Raw genomic sequence first — 20,629 nt, 5'->3', positions numbered from 1 at the left:
ACATGGAGGCCAGACCAGGTAAGGACAGCAGCTTCCTTCCCTAAAGGATACTAGTGAACCAGGTGGGATTTTCCAACAATCAACAATGGATTCATTACTAGATTCTAAATTCCAGATATTTTACTGAATTCAAATTCCACCATCTGCTGTGATGGGATTCAAACCCGGGTCTCCAGAATGTTATCCGGGTCTCTGTATTAAGAGGCGAGTGATAATGCCACCAGGCCATTGCCTCTCCTATGGTCTCATACTTCTGTGAAAGGTAGACCGCTCAGGACAAGTTCTCTTTTGTTGGTTCCCTTGTCACTTGTTGCAGGCATTGCCCATCAGATGTCTTTCAGGACTCCACCAAGTCAATCCATTTTCTTAGAAACAGCTAGTCAAAGAAACCATAGCTGAATCATGCTAAACTACCACATCACTTCATGAACAAACAATTTAAAGCAACACACCATGTCAGGCATACAGTTTACATCTAATTTGTTACTTTCTCAAAAAGTAACGAAGCTTTGCCACTTCAATCCAACAATTTTACAGCACATTTTTGTTTAAATGATGCAGCTGGATTCATAATGACAACTGCAGTTTGCAAAATACCCTGCAGAAGCTTCCTGTTTATCACAACATTACAGTGTACGTTATGCCATTTTTTAGAACTTGTGTCTCAGCAATTTTTCTGGAAAAAAATGTACTTCTGCCCCAGCAAAAAAATGCTTGACGCGCATTCTTGGAAACGTATCAAAAGGAAACATATTTCAATACATCCCAGCAAATTAATCAAGCCTGATAATGATTCATTGAGAAAAATGGAAGTAAGTTCACTTTGAATATTTTAAACTTTACTGAGTGCAGACCTGTGGTATTCCTGCCACTGACTGTATTCATAAATGTAAATTGTCAGACAGCTTCTGTAAACAAAGTGGATACAGTACAGTTACATTTGGACTAGGTTGTTCTATTCTAGAAAGCAAACATCAACATCACACCTAAAGATATCAGATATCATAGTAAAGTGACCATAAAGTGAACGCTCTTTCCAACCAGAAATTAACTATGAGTAATTGTTCACTTTTAAAACTGGCATGAAAATCAGAAGCCATTTACTTTCTATCAGAATTCATCAGTCTCTTGACACTATTTGGAAATACCTATGTGTATCATTCTTTGAATTTTAGTGTAGATAAAACTTCATTTTTCATCCTGAAGTCTCCTGTATATCTAAAATTCCTCTGATGTTATGAATTGTCCGAGATGAATTCTCTTTCAACAGAAAGTGCAGAAGATAAAATGAATGTCAACATCCTACTGTCCTATGCCATTACAACTGAGGACAAATTTGAACCCTATGGTGTCAACAAAAGCATCGTACGTTACCTATAAAATGCTTTTAAAATCATTAAAATTAGTTTACCTGGGGCACAGAATTGAGCCTATTATGTTTTCAGCCCTGTTTGACCTATCGGTTGGTAACAATTCTTTCAGTGGTTAACCTAATGTAAAGGGTGTGCTCTCCAGCTTTACTGGTTTTGTAAGTATGCTGCAAACTAGCTCTGGAATCATGTAATGCCTAATTAAAGTGGAAAGAAATATCATAAGGAAAAAAAAATTGAATGTTACCATCACTTGCTGGGAATTAAGGCAGTATCATATGGTTTGCTTCTGACAGCCATTATGCCACTATGGATTCCATACCTACCCGATTCCATACTTACCACCCAAGGAGGTATTAACACCATAGGTAACAGCACCAGCAAGAGAATAATTGTGGTAGCGTGTCTCACCTTACCCACCACCTACATTTCTGGATGCATTGGCAACCTTGGTACTGTTCCTTGACCTTAAACTGAATGAAAATTTGAGAATATTGAAGATGATAATGTTTACAGCAGTCCAATAGGCAACACTAGTGACAGTGGGGTAATGGACATATGTTCCATGTTGCCATTTTTTTTTTTAAAAAGTCTACTCATGTATTGTTAATGCTGCATTATAGTGAAATAAAATTGAAGGAAAATTGATGAGTATAAAAGCATGTGGACAAATGAGGGGCAGGGGATAGTATCCCTTCAAAACTCTGATGATGGGATAAACTGATCACGATGATAAGGAAGCAAATTCATAGGCTTTGGTCCAGTGACTGTTGTAGAAATGTCTGTCTTATCCTGGTGAGAGGCTTGGAAGGACAAAGATCTCATGACCTTGCTTCTCAACTTTGCAAGACATGGTACTGGAAGATGCTGCTGAGGCCCTCGATATCCCTCTCAGTAAAGTTTACGTCATTTAAAATGAAGATGATGAGGTATATATTCAGAGGCTGAGGAAGCTTTGGAATCTTCTACTCCAGAGGAAACTCAACAATGTGCATGTTAATGACAGAAATCAGTGTATTTGTGGAGACCACTGCCAAAGACTATAGACAGGATGTGGAAAAGTGGCATTGAGATAGAAGATCAGCCGTGGTCTAGTTAAATAGCAAAGCAGGTCTGTGGCCTGAATGGCCTATTCCTGGTTCTACTGCAGACCGTGCACTCCTGAACAGTGGAGAAGTTGTCGATATCACTAACATTGGCAGGAACCAGGTTTTATGCTGGATAGTATTGAATTTTCAAAGTTGTTTTCTATCAGGCAGTCCTGATCTCAACAGTAGCCGGAGGGAAGCATGATCCTCCTGTGTTAATAAGTTGACAGGGACTGTGTTGAACTGGAATGCCATCTGTAGTTCCAGAGATCATTTGAAGAGGTTCAACATCGAGCAAGTGAGGCATTGCAAACGGTCTTGAAGTTTACTCAACAATTGACCAGACTGGATTGGAAACTGGGCAGAAAAAAGACCAAGCAAAATACAAGAATGCTTTTTAGTTGTGGAACTTCACTGCAAGTGTAGAACATGAGAAAGATCATCATAATGATGATGATAATTCCATTTTCTCTTCAATCTCTTTTCCTTTTTCTTTAATTTTCTAAGTGTTACTCTATTTTTGTAGAACCGGCAACTTTAATTCTACAAATCTCAGACATTTACCAAATTTTATTCCAATTTAACAAAGAGTACAGACATGTACATGATACGGGCTACAGACCAAGCTTGAGCTCTAATCTGATCATGCTGTGCCTATGTGGAACAATTGCAGTTACAAACATATGGAGCTGTTGAATTGTGCTAATTACTACAATCTGGAAAACATCAAAACCATAGAAGAATGTTGTAGTCTTAGAAGGCTAGATCATGCTGACTCACACAAATGAGTAAGATGTTACTTTATCCGATAGAGACAAGTCATCCATCAGTATTCAAGTACAACTGGCTCGAACCTTTAAAACAGAAGCATATTACACATTCTGCCTGAGCAATTGGTTACAAATAATCATCATCTGGTCCAGTTCACCTCATGGTGTGAAATTTGACCAGGTTATAAAAGTGCTTGTTGTACGAGGCATTTATGTAATAATGTCGCAAGAAAAATCCTCTCAGTAAAACGGCATTGAACACAACGTTAGCCTTTACCAAAATATAAAGAACAATTCTTCTTGCATCAGGTCATGCTTGATCAAATCTAAACATATTTCACACTGTTGGTGAAACATCTAGTTAAAAGAAGCTTTTTGACAATATGCACAATCTGAGTTGATTACCAGAGTGGATTCTGATGATTTCCACCATGACTTTGTAGGAATACTTCAACCATACGTAAGCTTGTAGAAAGTTCTGTTCACCTATCAGTATTTGCAAATTTACAGTAGATGCCAGGCAGGGTTTTCGACTTTAAAATTCTCTTTCCTATTTAATATTCCTGTATGGCCCTACCTGGCCTCTCTGAATCTCTAGAACCTGCCTCCAAAACTCCTGAAAAGAGATCTGCTCCTCTAATTCTGGTCTCTTTACACCTCTATTCATAATTAGTCCACCATCGGTGGTGTCACCTTTTGGGAATTACTTCTCTAAACTACTTCATCTATGCCACCCTCATTCTCCTCATTTAAGAACCTCCTTAAAACCTATCCACTTGACCAAGCTTTTGATTAACTGAGCTAACATCTTCACGAGTGGCACGGTGGCACAGTGGCTCAGTGGTTAGCACTGCAGCCTCACAGCACCGGGGACCCAGGTTCAATTCCAGCCTCGGTTGACTGTCTGTGTGGAGTTTGCACATTCTCCCTGTGTGTGCGTGGGTTTCCTCTGGGTGGGCTGGTTTCCTCCCACTGTCCAAAGATGTGCAGGTTAGGTGCATTGGCCATGCTAAATTGCTCATAGTGTTCAGGGATGTGTGGGTTATAGGGGGGATGGGTCTGGGTGGGATGCTTCAAGGGGCAGTGTGGACTTGTTGGGCCAAAGGGCCTGTTTCCACACTGTAGGGAATCTAATGTTCAGGATCATACATAGTTTTGTAATGTTAAATGTTTCATTCTGGTGAAGGTGCAATATCAATTCCGGATCTTAGCCCCACTCCCTACAAAAAAAGGGAAACTAAATCAACTCAGAATCTAGCTGCAAAACATCAGGAATCAAATGTGTCTTCCTGTATACATGCAATGTCATTACAAGGCATGCTAATATTCTCAGCCAGGACTTGCTGAATTATCCTTAAACAGTATGTGCTTCATTTCATCTTCTAATATTCGCAAAACTTAGTTTGTTTTTGAGAGAGTTGACTGCATTCAAAATTTTTTTCTAAATTTTCCAAATCATTGCATCCATCCCTCAGATCAAAGCAACAAACCCACTAACGTCCTTTACTGAGCAACCCCCAATATAAATGATGCATAATGTGGTTTTAAAACAGAAAAAGTAAACCTAGCACTGCAACAAAAGCAAAATAAGGCAGATGCTGGAAATCTGAAATAAACACAAAGAGCTGGAGTAATTCAGTTGGTCTGGTAGCATTTGTGGAGACAGAAATGGAGCTAATGTTTCACGTCAGATATGGCTTCTTTCTGAGCATATGCACTCTTCAACACAAAGAACATTTTCTTTGTGCATGGTTTCATTTGAGAATAGACCACCCGATGATTGCCAGTGAGGCAATTTTATCAAGTTGCTTACAAAAATAAAGGCAGCAGAATTTTATAACTCCATTTTATAATATAAATAATCTTATCTGCAGCTGCTTAAGAAGGTAGTAAATTTATATGCTCCCAGATCTTACGTAATTCTTTCCTTTTATTGAAAAGTTCACCAGATTTATTTTCATATGGAGTTGATTTATCTGAAAGCACTATGCCTGTGCCAGGGATTTGCATGTTTTCTGATTGGTCCAGTCTGCATCAGTTCACTCATGTTATATAGACCCACAGTCACTTCAAATGATTTGGCCAAGACAGCATGGTACAGAACGTTTGAGCATGAGCACTCGAAACTTATGGAAGTGGATTACAGGGACTAAGCATGATACAAACAATGTAAGTGTGGGAACATTAAAAAAACACACTCGACTACTGAAATTTAAAATACGATGATTTGACAGGTTTCACCAGATTATCCAATCTTTCCATCCCAATTAAAATTTGTCATTAAGATCTGCCTGTGAGAGGAACACAATTTGTTTCTATGGCTATGAATTTGGAACTCATAACATTTGAGATTAAAATACTGCAGTGATATGTAGGGTCTGATTATTTAAGGTAAGGCAGAGAAGGAGTGGGTGGCAGTAGATGTTTGCCAATTTGCAAGTCCTGACAAGTTTAACAGAGATCAAAATAGGATGTGGAGGAAATTATGAATGTGGGGGTAGCAGGGTAGAGGGGCCTAATTATGGGACAATTAACAAAAGAAGCCTTGATGTAAAGTTTATATTAACTTGCATACTTTTTTTTTGGAAATTTACATGACGTATAATGCTGGACATTCAACAGACTGCAGCTGCATCATTTTTCCCCCAGCTCCAGGCTCCATTTAAAATTTTGTTTTATGATCAGCAACAATGATTAAAGATTATCTAACTCACTTCAGGAATTATAAACAAAACTCGTCCATGACATGACATCTCAACCCTGTGTGAAGTTAACTGACTTAGTCTCATGGAATGAAATGTCTCAGTGGTTAACAGGATATTCCAGTAGGGTGGGGGCAATTAAATGTCTTATTGACTTGGTCACAGGATAGGACAGAATACATTCTGTCAATCAATGAAGTGAATGAACAGATTGAAGAGAATAATTCAAAAAGGTGTACAATCGAAACTTGAAGTTTTAGGACCCCAATTGACCTTCAAGGATCATAGCTGTTCAAATTATTTCACACTAACTGGTGGAGGCAGTACTGAAGAAAATACAAAGTGGATGAGCCAAGCAATAATTTGCTCTTATGAATCTACATGACAGAAACATTCTAATGGCCCTTGAACACTGTTCCAATGTATGTAATACCACAAGAGCTGGCACGGTAACAAGGAATAGTGGTGGAAAGAGAGAGAACAATGACTGACTACATTGAAAACACATGAAATAATCTCATGAAAGAAAACCCAAAAGTACATGTGGGGATAGGGAAAAGCAGGCAGTAATAAAAAAAAAGAAAACGGGCATGGGCTATTTTTAAAATTAGCAACGCAACCAGGAACGCAATGACCATAAAATTTCAACACAAATATTCGTAAATAGTGTACGCATCTGCATCATAAGACAGTGTGCAATCAGGGAATTCAGACCCCTACAGAACCAAAGAGCTCTCCTAAGATTCTGAAAGGGGCATTGAAAATGTGGTCCCATATCAGGGTTATGACAAAGACCAACAATCATAAATATTAAGCAAGTTACTGAGAATTCTCAATGGGGAATTGCAGACAAACTCTTTTATCCAGAGTGGTTTTGAATTCAGAGAGTGGTTGAGGTGAATAGCAGAGATGCATTCAAGGAAGGAATAGACGGCCATTTTAAGTTAGATGAAAGAGGATGCGAGGAAATTTTTGGGAAGCATAAATGCCAGCATGGATTAGGTTCATGGTACACTTCGAATACAATGAAACACTGTGTAAAACAAAAGATAAGATGTCCAATCTCTCTGAAGGGCTGCAACTATCTATAATATACCTCATTGAAAACCATTATTGCTAAATTTATAGGCAATAATGGAAGGATCATTTCTACACTGCATTTCTGAAAAAGGTTCCAGATCCAAAACATCAGCTTTCCTGTTCCGATGATGCTGCTTGGCCTGCTGTGTTTGTGCAGCTTTACACCTTGATGTCTCAGATTCTCCAGCATTGGCAGTTCCTACTATCTCTCTCCTCATCCCATTTCTACACTGTAGATGTTTTAAAAGAATGTTAACAAGATCCCCTGGATACCATCCTTAAATAAACTCACTTGGCCTGATCAAAGGTGCACACAACTTTACACTGTCTAAATTATACACCATGATCAAACTTGATGGTGATATTGATATCTGCTTTCCCTTTTCTGAGCACTCACACCACAAGTTTACATCTATATAACTCCTTTAACATGATAAAGCATCCAAAAGAACTTTACAGGAGCATTTTGTGACTAAACGTGACATTGAGGCACATATTAAGATGACGACTAAAATCTTGGACAAAGAGCTAGGTTTTAAGGAGCGTCTTAAAAGTAGAAAGCGAAGTGGAGAGCAATTCTAGATGTTGGGATCCAGGCAGCTGAAGGCATGGCTGTAAATTTACCAGCTAAAAAGACAAGGATATCAGATAAGAAAGAATACCATCTCTGACAAGCTTCTCACCATCCCGACTTGAAAATATATCATTGTTCCTACAGTAACTGGGTCACAATCCTGGAACACCCTCCCCCACAGCATCGTGGTTGTATCTAAACCAACTGAACTACAGCAGCTCAAGGATCATCACTCTCACGCAGGCAACGAATGCTGGTGCAGCTAACGGTGCCTGCATTCCCACAGCAAATGCAAGTCGCAGTGGAAAATGTTCAAGAGGTCAGAACTAGAAACAGCCAGATATTTCAGAATAGCCAGACTGGAAACAACTGCACAGCACAAGAGGACAAGGCCATGGAAAAATTTGAAACAAAGCTGAGAATTTTAAAGCGAGGACATTGCCCGATTGGGAGTGTGTTTGGGTCAGCAGAACATGCTGAGAGTTTGGATGACTTTGAACTTATGGAGGGTAAAATGGGAGACCAGCCAGGAACGTACTAGGATTCCATACTCTTCAGGTAAAGGAGGTATAAATGAGGGTTTCAGCAGATGATCTGAAGGCAGGGCAAATCAGGTGATGTCACAGAGCAGGAAGTTGGGTGTATGAGTGATAGCACCAAAAGAGAGTTTGAAACTCAGTTACATTTGAGATTTGATATCAATTGCTGCTGTTTACAAACTATAAATGTTAGGTCGTTGATAAGTCAGTTAATTTTCTGCCTAATGCTCAGAGGAGCTGCAGAAGAGCTCTAGAACAAGGTTTATGATGGTATGACAGGCTAGGGAGGTGGGGACAAGCTGGGCTGGTTTTGGGATGTGGTCAGGGGCGGGGAGATTTTCTCCAGCATGAATATGCAGCTCTGAAGGGGATTACATACAGTGTGAGGTAACCGTCATTTTCTAACTTTTTTTGTCCACATTAGCTAACTTTGGCGATTAACAACTCGAGGCTATCGTAGAATACTGACACTCTGAAATGTCATTTCCTACAGAGTTTAGTTGGAGCAAAAAAAGTTACAGCAAACCAATGTTTGAAGCCAGCTGTGACACCTGGCATTTGAAAATGCACATTTGCTTGACTCGAGAGGCTTTAATGAGGTCAGGGCCTGAATGGCTCTGTCAGAATTCAAACTGGATGTCGGTGAGCAGGTCACCAGATTGAGAGGAGACTGATGGGGCAGCAATTGGTTGGGTTGAATCTGGCCTGCACTTTATGTACAGAAAGTAACTGGACAATTTATCACATGGTTGGGTAGCTGCAACAGAACTGCTTGGCTAGGAGTCTGACAAATTCTGGAATTTTCAGTATTATTGTTGGATGTTGTCAGGCCCATAGCCTTTGCTGTTTCCAATGCCTCCAATCATTTCTTAATATTAGGTGCAGCAGGTTGAACCATCTTAAGACTGGCATCTGTGGTGCTGGAGACCTCAGGAGATGGCAGAAATGAACAACTCACTCAGCAATTCTGGCTCAATATTGTTGCAAATGCTTTGGTCTTCTCTTCTGTACGAATAGCTCCCCCATTATCGAAGAAGGGGATATTTGTGGAGCATCCTCCTAGAGCGACTTCATTCCCTTGATGTCATCTAAGCAGAAACTCATGCCCTCCCACCAACTATCACATTTTGCCTTACACTTAACAATGACAACTCATTATCTAAATGGGCAGACCACAGGGTCCATTAGAGATGAAATAATGCTCAGAGTGAAATACTTCTATCTGAAAGAAAACACTATTGAAAATCCATTTACAACACGTATATTTCTTCAACTGCAGAATGCTTCACAACAAAAAGCATTTCATTGAAGTGCATGTTCCTTAGAACAAGCATTGGAATTCAGAGACCCAATTCACACTTTACAACCACTTGGAGCTGCCAAAGTGGGAAGTGGCAGGTATCTGACTGCGACAATGGATTTTGTGAAATCCATCATGCAGCATTAATCCAGTAGTGGAAAACTGCACGCTCATGCTAACAGATAGCAAAATATCAAGCAATGATGCTTTTGATAAAACATAGCAGACAGTTTGTTCAAGGATTTAAAAAGAAAAAAAGACTTTTAAAAGCCTGCACAGCTTTCACGTACCCTTTTAATTGTTGCCTTTGATAAATCTGTTGTTAAGCTAATGGTGTTATGTACATGTTGCATACATTCAAGTCTACTTTTAATAAACTGTTTCTCTCCTTAAGGGTATCCAGTATCATTTTCAAATGGGTACGCTGCTTCTCCAAAAGCATACTCTGGCTATCCAAGACAAGTCACAAGGCTCAATCTGGTTCCCATTGGGTCTGATCTTGACACTTCGTGTTGGGGTCATTACAGGAACGGAGGCAGATACTTACAGACTTCCCATGAGGCCTCCAACTAATGGAGATGTGCAGAGCATAATTCTGCCACATTCCCATTCCAGTGGAAACGTGTAAAGGTCTTTTTTTGGGAATTGGGGGGGTGGTGGGTGGAGGTGGAGGTGGAGGGAAGCTCTCATATTTCGGCTCATCCACCATCTTCGTCAAGGGAGAGTGCTTTTTCCATTCCTGGCAGAAATCCAGGCCCAAAGCATTGTTGGCCCCAAATCTGCTAATCCACATCAGAATCCCTATTTCCACACAGATTAGAAAAAACAAAAAGTTACCAATTTAATTTTAGAGGATTTTTCCAGCCTGCCTTCTGATGCAGTTACTTCTAAATTTTAAATTTTGACCTCAGAAATGCTTAAGATAGTACGGGCAGGCTGAACAAGTAAGCAAAATTTTGGAGTTTGATTTGGGAGGAGTGAGAGCAGAAAAGTGAGAAAGTGGGACGAAAGAACAAGAATTATTCTGAAGATAGAAGTTCATGGTATTAAAGGCACAGGTACCACTTACCTACAAACCAGCTCAGGGGCAGGCAGCAGACTAGTTTAGTTGTGTTGAGAGATTTTAAAAGTGGATCATTCTTCTTAGAGCAGTAAAGTTTACAGGAACACTTATTAGTCATCTAAAGTGAAGATTTTAATACAAAAAATTGAGAGAAACTATATTCCATGGCAACAGGGAAGGCACAGGGACCTCAAATTTAAAATGAATGACAAAATAACTAGAAGGGAAGCAAGGATAAATTTCTCAGGAAAGGACCATTAAGTTCCAGCATGCACTGCCTGGAAGGGTCATGGAATTTGATTTTAAAAGACAATTGGGTATGTGCTTGAAGAAGATAAATTTGCAAAGTTTGGGGGAAAATTGGGGTGTGGGACAGAATTTGAACAGTCAGCACTAGTACAACAGACTGAACTGTGTAAAATTACAGGAGACAGACGAAGAGAAAATGAGAAGCACATGATGAGGAACAAAAATCTGGAACAAACGGAGACTGGTTGTGTTGTATGGATGGAGACCAAGAATAAAAGATCAAGGATGTGTGAGTCATATGCTGTGGTTGAGAGATTGTGGTTAAACTAGATTTTGTTTTTGTCTATGCCACTTTTGGAAACTCAAGTTAGAAAGGAATTTCAAATCTTTGACAAAGTCAATATGGTCAAACCAAATTAAATACTCCCCACATTTCAATGCCAACTTTAAATGAATTTGCAAGGTTGTCCTCTAAAAGGAGCAGTCAAACTCAACCTTGGTGTATGAAAATCAAATTTACGTTGCCCCACGTTCAAAGAATATTTCAAGGTCAAATCCTAAAATAGGTTTTGACAAAGTAAATAAATGTAAATTGTTGCATCTCTTTTAAAAAAGTCTCCAATGAGAAAAGGCAGCTCACCATATGCTTAGTTTGAATGAAAATGAGGTAGAAAAATAATCTGAAACAGAGCCAGTGGAAATTTTTAAATCTAAGGAATAATCCATAGTTGACATTTAACTTGAATAAGCATCAGGGGATCAACTTTAATTCCCAAGTGGAAATGTTGCAAATTGAGCTGCTGAGGCCATTCTGGGGAGGTAACAGGCATGCTCGCTCAATTTAAACACCAGATTCCAATAACACATGGTCACATGTTGACTCTCTGACCAAAAGATCACGTCAGCCATTAGTGGCTGTCTGGTTCTTTGTCCCTCCTGCTGTCTGAGTTTAGTCTCTAGCTGCTCGAATCATCAACTTTCACTGTCTGAAATGGATGGATTTTATATCCATGTCTCCAGAAAATGAACCTGGGACTCTGGATTACTATTCCAGTGGCATTAACAGGGTGAGATGTGGTGTAAGGGTAAATAAGTTAAAGAATACAATAATTTTATTGCCTTTCCTTGGGGAAAAAAAAGCAGTAATAGAAAGTCTCAACCACCATAGAACATTATAGCATCTGAAATGGTAACTTTGCCACACAGACTTGCATTTGCAGAATACGTATATATTAGTGCTTTCAAATATTCTACTGTACTGAAGTACCCTTAATTTGCAATGGCATGACTGGCCAGCAAATGCGGCACATACACTTTGCAAAGTAATATTTCACCAAATGGAACAAACAAATCTGATTTTGCCAATATTAATTCTAGAGGGAATGATGGCTAAGATGCTGGAAAAACAAATGATTTTTGTTGTTCAGGGTCACTCCAGCAACTTGCACCATGCAAAGAGACAGAGGGCATTGGTTTAAAATTTATCTGCACTTCTGGCAATGCTGTATTCTGCAATTCTGCACCAAAGTGTTAGTCAAGTGTACGCATGTCCTAAATCTATAAGCAAATGACTAAAAAAAAAACAGTTTTACCACTTATTCCAAGCTCACATATTTTATAGTTTCCCCACAGTGGAGTCAACTGAGCTAAAATCTTGGAAACCAGCCACGAAGAATTACAAGGAATTAATTACGATCACAGGAATTTGTAATTGCCTAATCTGAATATTTGAATTAGAGAAATCCTCTGACATTAAATTCAATATTTTCTACAAAGCAGGCAACCTGAACTTGAGTCTCAACTCAATCAGATTTTAACAGGAAAATCAACCTAGTCAATATTTTTGGAGTGTGCAAAGCACAGGAAATTGATTAGTTTATTTGTGAGTAGTGCATTCATGTGTTCTATAGAAAATAAGTTCACGATTGGTTACAAATTGTGACTTGTGTCAGAGTGTACTTCAGCTGGCTTTTAGAAAGAGAAAATTCACAACAGTACAAGATACTACATAAACTGGCGATTCAAATATCAGAGTTTCCTAGTACTGAAAGAGGGCCCTCTACCCACTGAATCTGTGTAGTAGAATCATAGAATCCCTACAGCGCTGAAAAATGCCATTCGGCCCACAAGTCTGCATCAATCTTCCAATCCCTCTACCAAGGCAAAGAAAATCACCTTAACTATCCTGTGTCTTCTCTACTCCGAGGAAGAGAACTCCAGCCCTTCTAATCTCTCTCCATAGGTTCAATACTCCACCCCACGCAACATCCTGGCGAATCTATTCTGCACCTTTTTTTTTTTCCATCTTTTTATTACAGAATCCCTACAGTGTGGAAACAGGCAATTCGGCCCAACAAGTCTACACCGACCCTCAGACCATCCCACCCGGACTTATCCCCTATACCCCACCTAATCTACGCATCCCCAAACACTACGGGCAATTTAGCATGGCCAATCCACCTAGCCCGCACATCTTTGGACCGTGGGAGGAAACCAGAGAATCCGGAGGAAACCCACGCAGACACAGGGAGAATGTGCAAACTCCACACAGTCGCCCGAGGGTGGAATCGAACCCAGGTCCCTGGCATTGTGAGGCAGCAGTGCTAACCACTAAGCTACAGTTAGAAATATTACAAAACCAGTTTATTTCTTCAACTAATAAGGCATTAATTGAAATAGCAAATTGGTTTTGTAAGATTCAATAAACTCATGCTTGGGCAGGAACATAGTTTTTATCGAGCATCAAAGCAACAATTTGATTAGTTTCAGAGTTTTTTATTGTTAGGGCGTCACAATTAAAATTAGAAGAGTTGAGACATATTGAGATTAACATATCAATCACAGTTGGATGCTGCAGAATACATCGGTATTTTGCAGCTTCAATTGGCCATGTCCACTTCTCGCTTTACAAAAGAAGGAAAAAGTTAATCTACAAAGCCAGATGGTTGGACATTATTTAAGAAAGCTTACTTTATCATCAAAATCTTCATGTCTCTGTCATCTCCCTCTCGCAAATCAATCTTGCTGGTTAGTGTGAGAGAGACTCCTGTCTTTGCAAGCTGGGAAAGTACATTCTCTTTGTTGGGGTCATTGGGGTCAACTGCACCCTCCCCTAGGAAAAAAGAAATTGAAGCAGGTTTTACTGATAAACTGGTACTTTTAGTATCACACAACCACTTTTGTTTAAACTGTTCCTGAAGTTATGTAATTTTGAGACAAAAATCTACCAACTATCAAGATATAAAACATGCAAACATTTTTCATGACAGCATGAGAAGAAACTTTACTGTGGGGAAACAGATCCTTCAGCAAGTCCGCAGTAACTCTCCAAACAGTAACCCAATCAGGCTCACTCCCTACCCTATCCCTGTAACCCTGCTTTTCCAAGGCTAATCCCACCTGACCTACATATCCCTGGATGCAATGGGCAATTTCAGCATGGCCAATCTGCCTAACCTGCACATCTTTAGACTGTGCAAGGAAACCCACGCAGACATGGGGAGATTATGCAAACTCCACACATCCTGATAGTCACCCATGGCTGGAACTGAAGCCGGGTCCCTGGCACTGACAGACAGCAGCACTAAGCACCAAGCCACTGGGCTGCAATGAAGGCCAATGTGTTCAGAAGTAGGGTTGAGTTATATTTACCACAGAGAGAAAGCAGCAGAGATTCACCAGACTGACACTGGGATGGCAGGACAGTTCTATGAGCAGAGATTAGTTCACCTGGGCCTGTGTTCACCAGTGTTTAGAATGATGAGAGAGGATCTGATTGAAACAAAATTCAAACAAGGCCAGACAGACTAGATGCAGAAATATCTTCCCCATTTTGGGAGTCTAGAACTCAAAAAAGGATTGGGAAGATTTCCGCATTCAAATGGTAGTAAATCTGTGCAGGCCAACCCTCTGAATATTTTCAAGAAACAGATTGATAATTTTTTTTAAGCATCATGTCATATGGGAGAAAGTAGGAGTAGGCATTGAGATAGAAGGCTAGTTATGATCATATTGAACAATGGAGCAGGCTCAAAAGAGCTGAATAATCTACTCCTGACCTTAGTTTCTCAGTTGCTAGGGGATATTAGCCAGCTAGATTGTCATAAAAACCAAGCAATGGTAGTTTCATGGTATCATTTTCAAGACTACCTTTACATTCCAGAGACCTTAATTAAGATTAAGTAGCACTAACTACTACAGTAGGATTTGAATTCACATTCCCAGAAAGCCTGGGCCACTAGATTTCTAATCCAGTGACATGACCAGTGCATCCTTGTTTCCTTCAGAGATAGTCAAGATAGCTAAAAGGTGCCAAATAAATGAGTGTGGTTGGTTACTAAATTTTTGATTTGCTGCATTATCTGGTTAATTATTCAAACTATTGGATGATTTATTTCTTTGCCACTATTTTTCAGCAAAAATTAAGCTAGAAGTTGATCATTTTGAAAAATAGGTGAAACTAATTGTGGCTAAATCTGAAATCTGGGAATGCAGAGTTTTCCAATTTTGAAAAAGAACAGTTTATTCACTCCGGATGTACCAGCTTTTTGGCCCAAAAAAAATCTACATTCATTTCTTAATTTACTCACCAATCAGAGTTTCAACATCAGGTACACTTCCCAATCCTTCCAGTAACTCATGCAATAGGTCATTATGATCTGGCGAAATAGCTTCTTGGTGTTCTAACAGCAGCTGTCGCATGGACAAGAATTAGACTGGATCAGAAATCTGTGACACAAGTTCATACTATAAACATACATTCATCACTTTTAGGAAAACATCCAGAAAGGCATCACGTCTCAGCTTTAGCATCATTCTTGCACCTTCTCCTGAGCCTCTATGTCTTTTGTATAAAATGGAAATGTGAATCAAATAAAGTACTCCAAATCTGTGCCCTTCAACCAAGAATCGACATTGCTTTCTCTGCTTTTCAATTCTACACCCCTAGAAATGAAACTCCGTGCTTGCTTTGATTGTTCATTTTTGTAAATGACATAACTAACTAGTTTATGTTGATAGTTCAGTGATTTTGCACGTCTGCAGTCCCAGATCACTTTGTTGTTCGATACATTTTGTGGATTGTTCTGTTGCTGTGACGTATAAATGCTCAGAAAAAGAAAGTTTCCACTCTGTGTTGATGATCAATCATGTGTGGCATTAGATCCCAATTCGCTTAGCTAACTGCAAAGTTTGCGTATGATGTCAAATGTTAGAGAGATGGATAGAAGCAACAAGTTTATACTGTGCTCACTTGTTCTGTTCTCTTCAAATGTCAAAAGTCACTAATGACAGAGACTTCACCATCTGGGTCTGCCTTAGGTTATTATCCTCATATATTGGGATCCAGCTTACAATCTCAGAATTTAGATATAAAAGACAACCATCTGAAAGCCAAGTTCAGGCTGTCCTGTGATGCTGAGCTCTGATCAGCTTTCAACGCCAGGTGTATAGCATTTCCTGCCATCTAGGATTAGACTGTATCATCCAACCAGTACGTGGCCTTCATATTCTCCCTACCAAAATATAACTCCTTACATTTACCTGAGTCAAAATGCACTTGTTACCTATGTGACCAAAGAGCAGGACAGCACAGGAACAGGCCCTTTGGCCCACCAATCCTGCACTGGCAGATGGCACCTTTTCTAAACGAAAAACCTTTTGCCCCCATACAGTCTGTATCACTCTATTCCCTACCTATTCATATATCTGTCACGATGCCTCTTAAACGTTGCTGTTGTATCTGCTTCTTTCACTTCCTCCAGCTGTGCATTCTGGGCACTTACCACCCTCTGCATTAAAATAAAACTTCCCTCTCACATCTCCATTAAAAAGTTTCTCCTTTTACCTTTAAAGTATATCCCCTAGTGAACTGACATTTCCACACTGGGAAAAAGATTCCAACTCCTCATTCTATCTAATCCTCCCAATTTTGTAAACCATCAGGTTTGCCCCATCAGCCTCTGACATTCAAGTGAAAACAAACTAAGTTTGTCCAATCTCTCCTTCATAGCTTACACTCCAGACCAGGCAACCTCCTGGTAAACATTCTCTGTACCGTCTCCAAAGCCTTCACCTTCTTCTAGTAGTATGATAGCCAGAACTGTATACAATATTCCAAATGTGGCTCAAGTCTGATACAGCTGCAACATGACTTGCCAATTTTTAAAAATACTTTATGCTCTGACCAATGAAAGTAAGCAAGCCGTACGCTTTCTTGAACACCTTATTCATTTGCGTTATCACTTTAAGGGAACTGTAGATCTGTATGCCTGGATCCTGCTGTACATTAATGCTTCTAAGGGTTCTACCATTTACTGTATACTTTCCTCCTGCATTATACCTTCCAAAATACATCACTTTGCATTCTGTCTGCTATTTCTCTAGCTTTATCTATATCCTTTGGCGATCCTCCTCATTATCTGTAGCTCCCCCAAACTTTGTGCTGCATTCTCCTTCAAAACATATATATTTATAACATAAAAACAAACAACAGGTGTCCCAGTACTGATCCCCATGGAACACCAGTGGCTCCAGTTAGAAAAATACCCTTGCACCGCTACCATCTGTCTGTCTTCTATGACCAAGTCAGATCTGTATCCATCTTACCAGCTCACTGCAGATGCCATGTGACCTCACCTTCTGTATCAGCCTGCTTGAGGGACCATGTCAAAGGCCTTGCTAAAGTCCATGTAGACAACATCCACCAGCTTCCACACTGTAGGTAATCTAATCTAATCTACCTTCAATCATCTTTATCAATTATTCAAAAAACTCCATCAATTTCTTCTTCAATCGACAGAAATTGCACAGGAAGTGTGATCAACAAAAACTGAAGTAGTTCTGAAATATGGATTCTACTTTCTTCACATAGGTGCTGCCCGACCTGCTGAGTTTTTCCAGAGATTGGATTTTGCTTCTGATTTTCAGCATCTGCAATTCTTTGGTATTTTCTTCTTCAATCAATTTCTGTGAAGGATCTCAAAGTCACTTTGAGACTCCAAGTTACATTTATCCCCTTTTCTATGGATCTGAATTCAAATGAAGGTTTGGACTGTGAAAACTTTTAAAAACCTCAGAAATTGATATTACACAGATCCTGGTAGCTCTTTGCAATATTGCTACCTACAAGATAATTTTCTCCCGAATGTTGTTTCGCAGATTTTGTCCTAATGGCTTATTTAACATGCAGTATGGCACCAGTAACATTTTTGTCGCTTAAAGTATGGTACTGCTCAGTAATCACTGAAGAAAGGTGCCAAAAAAAATTTCAAAAGTGAATGTATTTATGGAGAAACCACAATGGCTACATGTTTTAATTCATAAGTCATTAACTTCGACTACTGAACTTCAACATACTTATCAAGTTTTCCACTGTACTTAGCACTGGTTTGTAAAGTTGTAGTCTTTGTTTTCCCAAGAACATTACTTGCAAAACCCTACTTCAGAACATACACTGAAAGGAACGCATACTATGAACAAATGAGAAACAGACTAGTTTCTTGCACTTAGCAATTTTAGTTCAGGAAAATTTTCTTAATTATTATGCCAATAAATTTGCAACAGCTTGTCTACAAACTCTCAGCTTGCTCAGAAACCACACAGGTATCAGAGAACTGGCATAAGTTTTAAGAAGTAGGGCAGTACATTGAAAGGAAACACAAAACAGATCTATGGGGTGTATAAAATGCAACTAAAATTGCAAATGTGGTTTATATTTTGTGGTAAAAGCCACTAAACCCAAACCAGAAAATGGAGAAACTTTAATAAACATTCCCTGATGAAGCAAAATTAGGTGGTTTTGAAAGCAGCCCAAATATGAGCAAAGCTCATAAAGGCGTATCTATATAATACAATTCCTGATGGTCCAGACTGTAACTAAGCGGAAGAGTAAGGCACTCAGCTGGACATGTATTTGGGAGCAATACTTTTCCATCTTGAATGGGAAGACACCAGAAACATGTGTCTTTAGGAATGCACTGAAGGCTAGCAACAACATTTTAGAGATGTCTCCTTCTCTGAGCACGAAGGGTGATTTAGTAAATGGATCTTACAAAAGTAAGTATGGTGTTCCTACATACAATGATTAGAAGCTTGCTGAGAAATTAGTCCACACTACTTCAGAACGGAAGGCAAATTTAAATAAAACCAATAGCTGAGGATGCTGAAAACCTGAGACAGAAACAAATTGCTGAAGAAACACAGAATTCTGGCAGATTTGGTGGAGACAGAATCAGAAATAATTTCAAGACCAGTGACCCTCCTTAAGAACAGAATGCAACAAGAAAAATAAAACAGAGCAGAGGGGCTTTAGACAATTTGAAGAATGGGGGAATTGTTCAAACGTGCCCAGTTGATGATGACTGTAACTGGGAAACTCATCCAGAACAGGACAGTGGTTAGAGTGATTAGATCCTTAAAAGTGGAAACTGAGTGTTCTGAAATAATCCTCCTTCACAACATGAGCTTCTTACTGCAGCTTCATAGGTGTATGAAGAAAAAGCCCAATGGGGCAGCAGTAAGTCCCCGGCCTACTGATTCAAAGCTTAGGCCAATGTCCTGAGGATCACAGAATCCCTCCATTGTAGAAGCAAGCCATTCAGTCCAACAAGTTCACACTGACCCTCTGAAGAACATCCACTCAGATCCACCTTCTACACTATCCCCTTAACCTTGCAATCCCCAAGGCTAATCCCTAGCCTACACATCCTTAGACACTACGGGCAATTTAGCATAGCCAAACGATTTAACTTGCAAATGTTTGACTGAGGGAGCACCTGGGAAAACCAGGAGGCTCAAATCCTATAGAGAAAAGATGAAATTTCAATTCAATTGCAAAATCCAGAATAAGTTGCAAACCTAATGGTGACCATCCAACGAGGGTCAATTGTCATAAAAACCCATTTGGTTCACTAGCGTCCTTGAGGGAAACAGAGGTGGTGTTGGCCTAGTGGCATTATCGCTGGACTGTTAATTCAGAGGCCCAAACCATATTCTGAAGACCTGGGTTCAAAGCTTGCCATGGCAGATGGTGGAATTTGAATTCAATAAAAATATCTGGAACTAAGAATCTCATGACGACTGTGAATTCATTGCCAATTGTTGGAAAAACTCATCTGGTTCACTAATGTCCTTTAGGGAAGGAAACTGCCATCCTTACCTCGTCTAGCCTACATGTGACTCCAGACCCACAGCAAAGTGCTTGATTCTTAACTGCCCTCTGGGTAATTAGGGATGGACAATAGATGCTGTCTAGCCAGCAACATACATCCCGTGAATGAACCAAAAAAAAAAATCTGCCACTTTATCTGGTCTGTTCTACATGCGATTCCAGATGCACAGAAACGGGTTGATTCTTATTCGCCCTTTGGGAAATTAGGAATAGGACCACACCAGGTCCATGAACAAATTCAAAAGAAAAATAATTTTTCATCTTTCCAAGTCAGTAAGTTGTGAGAAAACCATGTTCTGTCGACACAAACAAATCATACTCCTGTCATCCAGCAGCGTGTTTTCTGCTGACATCATCTGGAAATGTATCCAGAAGTGTAGGAGTGTTGCAGGCTGTACAGCAGAACAAGGACATTTACACAAACTTGAAACCAATTCCAACTTATCCAGCTCTCGCAGAATAAACAGGAAAACTGAAAATCGGGACATTTGAACATTTTGAGGAAACAGTCTGAATACCAGGACTGTTCTGGCAAAACTGAGATGTCTGGTCACCCTAACAATTGTTGAGCGAAAGTTTTAAGCTAGCCCAGTGAGTAGGGGTGAATGTGCAGTGAAGAGCTAGGGTGACCTTGGGTGCGTCCTTTCAACGCCACGTATTTGTCAGAAGTGTGGCATTGAATAAAAATGTTTTATAAGACACAATAAATTTTGTTAATGTATGCA

At 39.6% G+C, this 20,629-nt stretch overlaps 1 protein-coding gene across 3 annotated transcripts in view; it reads right to left on the bottom strand.

Moving 5' to 3' along the window:
• iqgap2 (IQ motif containing GTPase activating protein 2) overlaps positions 1-20,629 on the bottom strand; it is a 328,015-nt gene that overhangs the window by 24,873 nt on the left and 282,513 nt on the right. For all 3 annotated transcript variants that reach the window (XM_048527158.2, XM_048527159.2, XM_059644808.1), the window contains 2 exons: positions 15,325-15,427; positions 13,706-13,847 (listed from right to left, as the gene is read on the bottom strand). In XM_048527158.2, coding sequence (XP_048383115.1) covers positions 13,706-13,847; positions 15,325-15,427 — 245 coding nt within the window. The remainder of the gene's footprint in view (positions 1-13,705; positions 13,848-15,324; positions 15,428-20,629) is intronic.

This window comes from Stegostoma tigrinum, chromosome 3, assembly GCF_030684315.1.
Source record: "Stegostoma tigrinum isolate sSteTig4 chromosome 3, sSteTig4.hap1, whole genome shotgun sequence".
Classification (NCBI taxonomy): Eukaryota; Metazoa; Chordata; class Chondrichthyes; order Orectolobiformes; family Stegostomatidae; genus Stegostoma; species Stegostoma tigrinum.
The sequence above is the reverse complement of the archived record's forward strand: the minus strand, read 5'-3'. Positions and strand labels throughout refer to the sequence as shown.